Raw genomic sequence first — 13,231 nt, 5'->3', positions numbered from 1 at the left:
CGATGTGCTCGATAACAATAACATGTCGCTGGATCCACGACTGTTGCGTCACCCCTGGGCGCAATTGCCTGCCACGTTTCACCCGCAAAACACAACACGGTCGCTCCCGCTTCGCGGTGTTGTGTGCGTTTCGCCCGTGCACAAGTATGCAATCGATTCACTTTGCAGCACATTCTGTGAAGCGCTTTTCAGATGTCGAGCCGGCGTGGAAAAAGCGCTATATCAAATGCAAGTATTATTATTTATTGTTACTATTGTTATGAAGCGCTTCGAGGCGTCTTGGCGAGGTGATAACGGCCCTCTAATGAAACCCGGAGATGACTTATTACTATTATTATACACACACATATATATAATATATATATATAGTAACATATATATACATGCTATGCCCACCCACTGCCTCCCATCACGTGACCACCCATCGAGCGAGGCGAGTCGGCCGGTGGACTACAAATCCCAGCGTGCCCCGCGCGCGGCCTCGCGAGATGATGACGTTACGCGAGAGGAGGAGTGGGGCGGGAGGGAGGGGGGGAAAGGAGCCGCCGCCATTTTGTAAAAAAAACCACCAACGCGCGAGGTCAGAGTTTGGACGCGCGGAAAGGACGTCGCTCACCGCAGGTAAACACGAAGCGGGGGGCGGGGGTGAGGCGGGAGGCGTACCGGAGAGAGACTCGCTCTGAGATAGACACGGATAACGTCACGAGTAAAGGGCAAAGGGGAGGGGAGGGTTTGGAAAGTGTTGGCGGTGGAGGAATTATCATCATCATCTGCTCCTCCTCCTCCTCTCTCTGTGTTGGCGGCGGCACCAGGTTGGGGTTGCGATGGAGACTCTTGAGCTCGGGCCCGGGGAGGGTCAGGGCCGCACGGTGTCTCACTTGTTCGCTCCGAGCAACGTGTTTGCTTTTGAATTACAGTCTCTCTCTCTCCCACTCCCTCCTTCCCACTCTCTCTCCCTCCCCACTCCTTCCCTCTTTCCCACTCCCTCCCTCCATCTCCGTTTCCCCCCTCCCACTCTCTCCCTCCCTCCCTCTCCCCCCTCTCTCTCTCTCTCTCTCGGTTGAAAAAACTGTGTCGGTTTCGTGGTCGTTACTTTTTTTTTCCATCTTTTGTTCTTGTGGGGTATGACAGAATTTTTTTTATTCCCCTCCCCCACAGGAACCGCTGGGTGGTGACTCGTGGTTAAGACAGGAACTGTTTATCAACTCGTCTGGGAAACCCCGCACACCCCCCACCCTCCCCCGCACCCCCCAACCCTCCTCCGCACCCCCCAACCCTCCCTCCCTCCTTCCTTCCTAGTTTGCGGACATGGAAGCCGAAGTCTGGGACAGCGACGGTTGCACCTCGTCTGATTCCTGTGATTTACCAGATATCGTTTCGTCTGACGAGGTTAATAATAATAATAATAATAATAATAATCCTCGCATTTGATATAGCGCTTTTCACATCAGGAGGACGTCCCAAAGCCCTTCACAGAACACACTGTAAAGTGAATTGACTGTATGTGGGCGAACGCGGCAGCCAATTGCGCACAGCAATGTCCCACAAACAGTCGTGGATTGAAAATAACCAATTTATTATTGTTTTTGGTTTTGGAGGGATTATTATTAGGCTCTGTGGAGTAAGGAAACTTGCCCAAGGTTTCGCCCTCTGCCTGGAATTGAACTCAGGTCTCTCACTTACAAAGCGAGTGCTCTAACCACTGAGCTACAGGACTCCGATAAGGAGACGTACCCCGAGATGTTAGGGGACAGGATATAATAATACACACACATAATAATCCTCGCATTTGATACAGCGCCTTATCGCGTCTTCGAGACGCCTCAAAGCGCTTCACTTTAAACACGCTGTAAAGTGAATTGACTGTATATTTTGTGGGTGAAGTGCATTTCCCGTACTGGAGCTCATCAGCAGCAGGCGCATGGATTTAAAACCCTTTTTTACAGTGCCCGGCTGGGGACTGTCTTAGCTCGTTAGCAGTTCTCAATCGCTGCAATTTGATATGTAATAAAAATAATTGTATTTGATATACTGCCTTGTCACGTCATCGAGCTGTCTCAAAGCCTTACACAGGATATGCTGTAAAGTGTAGCGACTGTATTTCATGGGTGAAATGTGGCAGCCAGTTTGCCACAGCAGTGTCCTTCGCAACACACAACTTTCTGACCTCAAGCAAGAGTGCTTCCAACAAAGCCAGGCCTAAAATTGTGTTAATGTTGTGTTGTGGATTCCCACGTTTCAGTAACTAGACTATCTTCTGTTCAACAAAATGTATGTATTAATCTCCATACAATCCAGAATTTTTACAATTTACTCACTCTCACTCCAATCCTTCAGGACCTACCTTAAGCCCTTCCCCTTTGATGCTCCTTTGGTCGCTTTCCCCTATCCCCATTCACGTGTAAACTTTGGACCACCATACCTGGGTAATCCAGTTCCTGAACCAGACAGATTTGCAGTACAAAAACAGAAGTAGCTGGGAGCACTCGGTCTGCAGTATTCCAGGGAACTGCTGATATCAGCACAGCCAACCTGGCTCATCGGCAGGACTTGGAAGGGCAGACCAGTCGCTAAGGGTAGGAAATCCTCCCACATCGCTGCAGTTAACCCTGCAAACCAAAGCTCCAAGTGTAGGGTTGTCCTAGCCGGCCAAACAGTGGGAAAGCTTAAAGACAGTGCTGTCGATGGCAAGCTGTGTGATTTTAGCTGGTTGGACTCCAGCAGCACTCCAGAGGTACTCTGGAATCCGGTGGTCCCCAAGCTGTGTCAAATACTTTCTGGAATTAGGTGAGCAGGATGTGTCCTTCCAGGGAAAGAGTGCGCATTGCATTGCAACAATCTTATCTCTAGAATTTGCATGGCTCTGTGGGATGCAACAAATTCTCAGTTTGCTTTGGATACTCTTAGGTGTGGTGATGGGTTTCCATATGTGTCGGACACTCGGCTGGCCAGAGAAAAAAATATTTGCTGCACTGATTCGACATAGTGTGAACCTAAGAGTCAAAGAACAGGGCACAAGATTAGCCAAGTTACATTGGATAAATAAAGGCAAGATTGTGGTTTAAATCTTTGTTGAGTATAGGGGGGAGAAAATGCATTGGGAGCTGAGGAATTCCATAGCCTTATTAGCCTTGAAAACAACGAGTTAGGACAGGAGAAAGTTAAGTATGTTTTTTGAAGGAGAGGAAAGTTCAAAGAAGTGGTTCATAGTATTGTATTACCAATAGTTCGCCTACACATGCAGTCACAACAACGCAAGGATTACACTGTATTCATAGAATAAAGAGAAAGAATATATATTTCTACATACAAGTGACACTTGATTGTGATTCACAAAATCATGAATTGTGTGCTGCTGTATAATATATTTGTAAGACTTTCATGGTGCAATCTGATTCATCAAACTGGTATGCCCACTTTTTTTGAATTTGTACAGTTCAAAATAAGGCCCCGATCAGACAAGACACTTGCTTCTAATATAAGGATGACTGAATGTAGGTTTACCAGATTTTCAGTAAATGTGATTTGATATGTTATCTTTCGAATTATTTGAAGCAGACTTATGATCATCTGGTGGTCAATGTCTTCAGTTCTCGACGCTAGTTTAGACTGGAATGAAGATCAAATCACTAAAGTTTTATTCTTTTTCAATTCTGTGTGCATGTGTGTGCAGCTTGTTGAGGAGCTCTTATATTTCAGTCTTTTGGCGTGGGCCAGAGTATCTATCGTGTGCTCTATATAGGGAAGATAATTGTAAGTTTAGTTTTTGTTAAATATGCAAAGTTTAAGCTAAACTATTTTACGTGTAGTATAATCCATTTACACAGTAATTGAGTTTGTTTTATAATTATTTATTTGTAATTTCAGGAAGTAAGACCATGGTTTCCTCAGATTGACCCTCCACACATAGGCTTAGAAGGTAAGTAAAATCCAAAAGACTCTTTCTGTACTTCTGGAATAGAATGAGATCAATGGTGTAGTAACCTTCTGTAAAAAGTGATTGAGAGATATACTTAAAGATTACAGAAACAGACAATGCATTAAAGAAGCAATTTAACTGGGATTTTTTTAGCTTTTTACAATATATTATGATGAATTCAGTATATTTTTGGAGCCGCAGGGTACTTTAGAAGAAATAAAAAGAGAATTTCTGTGAAAAATGGGTGTTTCGAAAGTTGTAGAGGATATTCAGTATCGGTCGTGAAAAGGTCATTTAGCTAGAAAATGTATGCTAGATGTCGGAATACTGACATCATAAATGTGTAGTAATAATAATAATCTTTGAAGTTGATATAGCGCCTTATCACATCTTCGAGAAGTCTCAAAATGCTGCACAGAATATGCTGTAAGGCGAATTGACTATATATTGTGAGGGAAGTATGGCAGCCAATTGCGCACAGCAGTGTCTCACAAATAGTTGTGGATTGAGTGACCACAAATTTTTTTCATCATTTATTTTGAAGGAATTATTACCCCCAGAAAAGCGATCCGCTGCTCAACTAACAAACGGGTTCCTGTTTGCTGCTAGGTAAAGAGGCGTGTGGAGTAAGGAAACTTGCCCACCGTTTCGCCCTGATGGGAATCAAATTCAGGTCCTCTCGCTTGCGGGGCGAGTGCTCTAACCACTCAGCTACAGGACTCCATGCGCATTTTATGCTGTACAATATGGCTCTACTTGGCATGCGTTTCGAAAAGGTATTGGAAATGGATCAGCCTGCGTCCAGTTAGCAATTTTGTTTTCCACAAGCACTTATTTTTGTTTACAGTGTTGATTCCAAAGAGCTGGTGTTATCTGAGGACATCTGTTTTGAAGAGACACTGCCATGCTGTGAAAGTGCAGCTCTTGAGCCCAATTCTTTTTGGTAGACCTCATCCAGACAAACGGTATTGGAGCTGGGCTGCTCGGGCAGATCTCGTCCAGAATGAGCAGTAAGTTCAGTGACAGCAGCTGCAATGAGTTGCTGCTTCTTGCAAAACTCTTGTGTGTTTGGCACAAAAATGTGAAGAAGCAGGTGCAACAAGTTGATGCACGTGGTGAAATGTGAGAGGATGTGATGAATTGGAATATTTAAGCTGAACTTGCGGCTTAACCTGCCTTAACACGGCTAAATTAATGGATCACTGAACTGCTGAAAACCTTTTTTGTTCAAAAAGGAGTTGATTGTTAGAATTTGTATGCAACCTTCTAAAAACAAAATAACGATTATTTCACCATTGTACCATAGGTTTTGGGTAAATTCCTTCAACATCCAAGAACATCTTGCTTTGAACCCAGTTTGAGAACTGACATGTTTGTTGCTGCAGTTGTTACTGTATCGACCTTTTAGCCTGTTTTTCAAACTATAATTTTGAATTGACGTAATGTCGCTCATAACATTTGTTTCGATCTCTGAAGTAGAAATTCACTGACCAATTTTTTTTATGAACCATGACACGTTAAAACCGTTTGTTTTCACCTGAATTTCAAAGAATCTAGATGAACTTTGAACTGAAGTTCAATTCTCAATCCGTTGATGATGGAATGAGTTACCTGCAATACCATAATCTCTCTTTAACAAAGGTCATCTGTGACTGTTTAAGATTTGTTGTTACAGTCTCTGGAGGCTGCAATTGAGAAATATTTTTTTGTGCTGGCAGCTGCTACTTGCTGCAGTACTAAGTAAACCCGTAAAGCAACATAAGTATCATCATTATTGTAATTGCATTTGGTGCATTGGAATTCTTTCGCGCAATATTATTAAGAAGCTTTATTGGAAGGAAAAATATTTTTCCATTAATCGCTGGTATGCGGACACGGTGTATAAAATTTCTGGAATTGCTTACTTTTCTGACAGTTTTTCCCTCTTTCATTCAAGATGTGGTGAACTGCAGGACCTTGAACTCAAAACACTGAAGATCATAGACCTCTTAGAATCTGCACACAGGGCCTTGCTGGTTTATGCTGTGAGTACCTGATCTCCCTCCCTCAACCTCCCTAGCTTGCCCCCTCTTTTACGTTTTTAAATTATATTTAATAATCTACTTCTTTGATTGAGCCGATGATCATAACTCCATTCCTCCCCTTTGTTGTTTGCTCAGCATCCCAAGAAGCAATCCGAGAAATACAAGTTGTTACTAAAAAGAGGTGGCAAGATCCAGCGTTTCTTCCAAGTTCTTCTGTTTTTAATATTTGTATTCATAAAGAAGCTTTTGGGATTACCATTTAAAATTGCAGTACAGCGCACAAAATAAGTTTTACCCTTTTTCGAAAAAGCTGTGTTTGTTTTGGGGTAAATTTTAATAATCGCAAGTTAATTCAAAATAAAATAGCATTTAGGACCCCTTAAAGCTCATTGATGTCCCAATGGATCTGAACTAAGTTCCCTGCATTTTGGGAACCAGGGCGACTGCGCATCTTTCCTGCATGGAAAATATTTGATCTGTATTTATTATTGAAAATACTAATTTTATTTTTAAATTATTTTGCAGCTGAAGCGACCATTGCTTATAAAGTTTGTTCGTGTAGTTAGTGAAAACCTTGTTCAGGTAAGAAAAGCTCATTTTTAATTTAATTCTTATTCTGTCACATTTATCGTTCATTGATGTCATTTTACTTACACACAATTCAGATCAGTTCAGATCAGTTCAGATCCATTGGGACACACATATGTCTAGCAGCTTCTACAGCAAAATACACTAATCAAAATAGAATAATCTGGTAGTCCACTAAGTGTCTGCAATGTGTGTGACGAATCTATAATTCAAAAATGTCTAAAATGTGCTACTGCATTTCAAATCTTGTGGTGTGATAGTGTCTCGAAGCAAGAAAAGATTTGAAATGTGACACTGGATTTGGATGGCATAATGTCAATATTTAGGATTTTTAGATAAGAAAATGTCAGTGTCCACTTCCTTTTATAAACAAAGCTTATTATTGGATTCTGCTAACATCTGTGATTGTGTGGAGCTTTACGAAGGTAACCAAAGTCATTTCTTGTGATCTTTACATGCACAAAGAAGGAAGTGATGATGTTGCGGGTGGCCTGATGGCTGGCTAATTGTTTTTTGGCACAGAGTGGTAAAATGGATTATCTGGAGTGGCACCAGCACAGTGTACACCTGTTATTTATAATTGGAAGCTTGAAAAGCCAAGGCATTCTCAGCCTGGCTCCCTCTCTACAGTAAAGGAGATTTTGAAGGATGGGGCAAGGAGAAGATTTATATGAATATTGAATGATTAACCTGAAAAATGCAGTAACGTCTTTGATTTTCTGATGTGGGTGGCTTGCAATGATCTGCTTTCTGTTGTATTAGCTCTTTGATTTATGCATAATGTTAGTATTTAGGTATTCATTTTTTTCTTTTTGTTTTGGTCAAAATAATTAAAGCTTACTTCCTTTTTAAGTGTTCCACTTTGGAAGAGGCAATAAAAGTGGTAAAGGAGCATGGTTTTTTTCGGGATGCCTGGAAAATGCTAACTTTTGGTAATCAAATGCAAAAGGCTACAGCCCTGGCGCTAACTGGTCTCTATTGTGAGTAACACCATACATTACTTTTCTGTAAAAGAGGATATGAAAAATATTAACCTACAAACTTCTGATTTGTATCGCTTAATGGTGCCCCAATTTGGTGCTTTTGTTCACTTGGACATGAGAGGTGGTCTGTTTTAATCCTAGTTTTTAAAAACTAAAAATGATGATAATGTTTGACTTTCACCTTTACAGTCTTGGGTTTAGCAGTTCATTTCCATTAGTTGGTCCTGATTCTTTTGGCCCATTTTGGTGTAAGGTTATCTTAACTTTTGTGTTTTTGCAGATTTCAATCACATAAACCAATACTCAATAGATCATAATGACCTGTTGGAAAAATTTGAAGATCAGTGCTTTGAGGAAGAGGAGGTAAGCGGAAGTAAATGTAAGAGCATGTTGCAGCATATATGGTGTCTGCGTATGTGTATGGATAGATGCACTGCCCATCCTGCAACCCACATGGAACCAGTACAGCTACAAAATAGGCTGCAGAGCAATGCTCAGTTATTAATACCTTCTGATTTGTGTACTGCTTTGTAGCCTCTGGAGGCTCAAGGTGAAAGAGTTAGGGCTTGGCTGCGTGCATCCCACTTATAATACTAAGCGTGCTTTTTGAATGGGAGCATTGTGTGCAGGTACCTTGAGGCAACAGCACAAATGAAAGGATACTGTGGCAGGGTGTGGCAAGGTAGACATCGTTCACGGATGTGCCGCAAACGATATCCATCGCAGTTTTGAATACAAGTCAGGAACAGTGAAGCTGCAATACACATTTATTTTTTATTAAAAAATGTTTAAATTATTTTCAGAGCTTTTCTTCATGGAGCACAACCCACTTTTTCGAGTTAATATTTAAATGCGTTTGTTCCGTATCACTGAATATTTAAATTATTCATCTTCAAGGCTTTCAGCGACATTCAAAAGGTGGAATTTACCTAGCAGTTTGTGTTTACATAAGAAAAAAACCACAACCTTAACACTGCTGCAAGACCTTTAGTAGTCATGTTCAGTTAAGTTGAGAAGGATTTGTAAATGAAAACAGTGGTCTCGTTTGGCTATTTAGCAATCTGAATGTTTGTTTCAGCTGAATTCAGTTACATTTCAGAGTCAACTGCTTTGATCAACTTTTAATTTGGGAGAGATTCACCATTTCAAATTTCAGCATTTTCTTTTTGTTTCTTTCTGATCAGCAAGCAAAAATATTTAATGAACATTGGCAAACTGAAATGAAAAGGCAGCACTACAAAGCAGCAATAAAGTCTTTGGATGAGGCAATAAAAGTGTGGTAAGTCAACAACTTGCATTTATATAGCGCTCTTCAACCGGGTTAGCATCCCGGAGTACTTAAGTCGTGCATGTTGGAGCTTGAGGAAAGGTAAGAGATGCAGAGGGACTGCATAATTCCCACTTGTAATGGGAAACCTATTGGGTGAATGGGAATATTTTGTGCAGGTACATTTGGGAAACAATGTAGGAGGTTGTGGCACGGTGGAGCAAAACGGATAGAGTGCCTTGTTTACAGATATGCTGCAAACAGCATCCATTCCCATTGAGTTCAGGATGCTAGTCAAGCACAGCGTTAACTAATGCAAATGCCAATGAAACCCTTGCAGTAAATATTGTGAATTACAATATCACAAGTGAATGATCAAGAGTATTCTTGACATCTTGACATCCCCTGCTTATTTGTACAGTTCCTTTCACCATTCCCTAGAGTTCTAATGAACTCTTCAATGCTTTATTACTCCAGTTGTGTGTGTGTGTGTGTGTGTGTGTGGTGTGGTCCTTAGCTATTCTGAAAATGGCTTGGAGAGCACCAAAGCTGAGCCCAATTCTATCCTTTCCCAAAATCTACACCTAACCTTTCTAGGAATGGCCACTGTTTTGTGATCAATCCTGGGAATACTGCCAAGTGAAGCAACCGTACTGCTACTGTGACTGAGATCCGCTAAATTATTACTTTGAATCGTGGCTCTTTACGATCTGCCAAAACTCTTTATGATCTGCCAAAAAGGTTGTGGTTTCTCCGGCCATTATCTTAACCCAAAAATATTGGTCACTCAATCCACGACTGTTTGTGGGACATTTATGTGTGCAATTGGCTGCCGTGTTTCACCCATAAAATATATAGTCAATTCACTTTACAATATATTCTGTGAAGCGCTTTGAGACATCTCAAAGTCGTCATAAGATGTTACTATATCAAAGCAAAGATTATTATTAACCAACAGCCATTGGAGATTTGCATAGCAATTTTCAATAGGTAGTTATGACCATCTGAATTGTGGATTTTGTTTTCTTCCGTTTGCATTCCTATTAATTTGTTCAAATGACTGATTTATGTAATAATGATCCAATTACAGCAACTAGAGAACTAATGTGTGCAAATTCTTCCTGTTTCAGTGCATTTGACCATTTGCTGTATGAGAAGAGATCCTACTGCTATTTGCAGTTGTGTCGATTTAAGTAAGTTTTAAGCATGGTACTCGTTCTTATTGACCTCAAAATCCCGAAGTGTTTAAAAGTATTGTTTGGGTTTTAATCACAGAGCCTTCCAGTCTCAGGTCAACCAGCTGCTCCAGGCAGAAACTATCAGGACTCCATAGTATTGCTTTGCATTTTTAAACTAAATATAGTTTGAACCCTTGTAGGTTACTTTATTTTAACTCTTCGATAAGATTTGATGCCGTGCAGTTCTTCACGACTTCCTTACAAATACAAAATGCATATAAAGTATTCTTTAAAATGTCCTCAAATTGATATAATTTTATCATTATATAAACCTATTTTTATAGATCTGAGAAGAAAGACTGAATTAGTTCTGTTGCTTAAAGTAAAACTACATTTTGAAATAATTCAGCCCAGTTAATTCATTCATTTTGTAAATGTCTATGCAGTTTAACTGCATTCATTAAAATTCTAAATGGATGTGTGGTGGTATGCTAATCTGAGTTTTGCTGTATTTGAATACTGTACTTTACATTGTGCTGTTTTGTGCTTAACAGAAAAGGCTGGAGTGATGCCAAACGGTGCATTGTCTTAAGGCCTCATTCCATAGAGGTAGGTATGACTTGGGATTTTCCAATAACTGAGATAGACAGAATTCTCTTTGAGCTGATGTCTCACAGTTAAACCAAAGTTGGATGATTTTTCAGTATCTACTGCTTAGAGATCAGTCCAATAAATCCAACATGTGGTGTTGGTGGTTTATCTGATTGCATTTTGGCAAATTGTTGTTCTCTCTTTTAAGAGGAATGTATTTACTGGATTTCCCAATAATTTTCAATGTTGTTAAAATGCAATTTAAGCAGGGTCTCCTTGGAGCTGAACTGGCTCCAAGGTGACATGTTTGGCAACGGAATGTCGGAATCGAGCCATCCCTCTGTAGCCAGGGGGCTCCACGGTATTACAGGGCAATGCTGAGGACAGCCAGCCAGCCTGGTTCATCGGCAAGACCAGTCACTGGGGGAAGGAAGTCATCCCACTCAGCTCCTGTTAACCCATCAAGCCAAAACTCTAATGGGTGGGGCGGTCCCAGCTGGACAAGCAGCGGGAAAGCTTGCCAGAGAGCAATATCAATGGCAAATTATGTGGTTTTAGCTGGTTAGACCCCACAGCTACCCCAGCGCACACTTTGAAGCCCCCAACCCTTGGCTCTTGCCAACCTGCGCCTAAAAATGTTAATGGGTTTCCACTTATATCAGACAACTGGCTGACCCCCCCAAAAAAAAACTTAAAATGAGATGCCTGTAGCACTAAATAATTTGGTTGTGTCTTGGTGCCCTATTCCTGGCATTGACTGCGGAGAGGTAATCAAATAGAGGTGAATTGGATATTACTAATTTGAAATACTCCTGGAAACTGAATTTAAAAAAATCTACTCCATTACAACTTGTAACCTTGTTGAAAGAATAACTAGCTGGCTTGCCTTGTCTCAAGGGTGTCTTTTACTTTGAGTGTACATTGTACTGATTTTTCTTTCCCATTGTACCATTGCATCTTTTATGTACTTTGGACCCTTGTTCTGTGCTAAGTTCATAACCACATATGGTCCGATTGATTGCAGATATGTACCAACCTAAAGGCTATGAGACTGAAACCTGATTTCCACATTTGTAAAGAATTCAGAATTAAAGAGGAATGTTTTCCCCATAAATTACACTTTATTAAAAAGTAGTTTTGATTTTTTTTTCCTTTTTAGGGTCATTACTTATACGCTGGAGCATTATGTGGAAAAGGCTGGTTTATTCGTGCATTGAAAGCCAATTCTGTGGCAATTCAAGTATGTCAGTGGAAAGGGCTGAATGTGAAAGGGCTGATAGAACAGCAAGAGCTGATTCAAACTGAGCAGGAACTTTCACAGAAAGGTTAGCACAGCCTTTACTTTGTATCTGTCCATAAAACGTACATTGTACAGAAATGGTGAATGATTGATTTTTTAATATGAAATCACTTTAGCGCAAACATGTAGCATTGTTGTTATGATCAAATTTTGTATTTAAAACTTGGATCCGTGTTAAAATTCTGGTAACAATGATCTATATCGGGCAGGAATGACCAACTTTGTGAATTGTATCACTGATTCTATTGACCAAAAGAATTCAGCAGTTGAGGAAGTAACTATTTGCAGCATGGACCCTGATTAGCTTCAAAGGAAACTAATCTCATCCTAGGTATAGTGCTTTTGGAAAAGGATTTACTGGTTCATTTCCAATTATTTAAAAAAAATCTCAGCACTAATTTGGCTTTCACTGTTGTTCAAATAAGTGGTTAAGCAGAACTTTATTATCTAATGTGTGAGGAGAGAACACTTACCTGTAACTTGGCAGGGCTTGGTAGCCAGCTTTAATGTTCGGATCTGCTTGCTAAGCAAATTGTTTGCTGTTTTCTTAAGAGGTCGAATGCAATTCAACCTCTGTTATACAGGCTTTCGTGTCTAGATTTCTGTGCTTGTATTTAATAATAATTTACTTTTTTTGGTTTCAGAAAAGCAAATGGAGACCTGGGAAAAATCTAACACAAGGTAATTACATTTCAGAATCCTTTTCCAAGTTTGGTTAATCATTTGTAATAGGCACTTATAACACAGGCCAGAGGTTAATGGTTCAATTGACTAGGCTGGGCTGTGTCAGCACTTGGAAATACCCACCATCGGTCTTAGTGCCTTTCAACTAGGGAAGGAATAAATCAACCTGCTTCTGGTCATTATCTAGTGGCTACTGGAAAATACATGTGTGTGGATGTCTTTTTCAAACTAGATTGGACTCAACTGTGAAACCCTCATTTTAAGAGCCCATTGTCCAGGCTCACATAAGAACAACAATAACAACAAGATTACATTTGATTAGCGCCTTTCACATTGGGAGTACTTCCCAAGGTGCTGAAGAAGAATGACTTGCGTGAGTTACCGGATGAAAGTGAATGAGGAAACTGTCCCCTAATATTACACCTTCACAAAAGGAGAAACACTGTCCTCTCTGACATAGTTCTGAGAAGTTTTACATAATAACATAAATATAATAGCATGGAAACAGACCATTTGTCACAACTAGTCCACTGGTATTTAAACTCCACATGGGTCTCCACTCAGTCTTTACGCCTATGCTCCATTCTCTTATCATGTGTATATCTGGCTTCCTCTTAAATACATCCTCACTAACTACTTCAACCACCACTTCAGACAACAAGTTCAACATTACCATCTGAGGGAAGAAGATTCTTCT

The 13,231-nt window shown here is 40.4% G+C and overlaps 1 protein-coding gene across 1 annotated transcript in view; it reads left to right on the top strand.

Annotated features, from left to right (window-relative positions):
• Positions 1 to 1,308: 1,308 nt before the first annotated feature.
• Positions 1,309 to 13,231, top strand: part of LOC103180318 — a 39,852-nt gene continuing 27,929 nt past the window's right edge. The window contains exons 1-12 of the mRNA XM_007896104.2: positions 1,309 to 1,389; positions 3,868 to 3,919; positions 4,767 to 4,929; positions 5,856 to 5,943; positions 6,469 to 6,525; positions 7,385 to 7,511; positions 7,795 to 7,877; positions 8,699 to 8,793; positions 9,912 to 9,974; positions 10,514 to 10,568; positions 11,710 to 11,875; positions 12,495 to 12,531. Coding sequence (XP_007894295.2) covers positions 1,309 to 1,389; positions 3,868 to 3,919; positions 4,767 to 4,929; positions 5,856 to 5,943; positions 6,469 to 6,525; positions 7,385 to 7,511; positions 7,795 to 7,877; positions 8,699 to 8,793; positions 9,912 to 9,974; positions 10,514 to 10,568; positions 11,710 to 11,875; positions 12,495 to 12,531 — 1,067 coding nt within the window. The remainder of the gene's footprint in view (positions 1,390 to 3,867; positions 3,920 to 4,766; positions 4,930 to 5,855; positions 5,944 to 6,468; positions 6,526 to 7,384; positions 7,512 to 7,794; positions 7,878 to 8,698; positions 8,794 to 9,911; positions 9,975 to 10,513; positions 10,569 to 11,709; positions 11,876 to 12,494; positions 12,532 to 13,231) is intronic.

Source organism: Callorhinchus milii, unplaced genomic scaffold (genome assembly GCF_018977255.1).
Source record: "Callorhinchus milii isolate IMCB2004 unplaced genomic scaffold, IMCB_Cmil_1.0 Scaffold25, whole genome shotgun sequence".
Classification (NCBI taxonomy): Eukaryota; Metazoa; Chordata; class Chondrichthyes; order Chimaeriformes; family Callorhinchidae; genus Callorhinchus; species Callorhinchus milii.
Note: the sequence above shows the minus strand (reverse complement) of the source record. Positions and strands in the feature narration are given on the sequence as shown.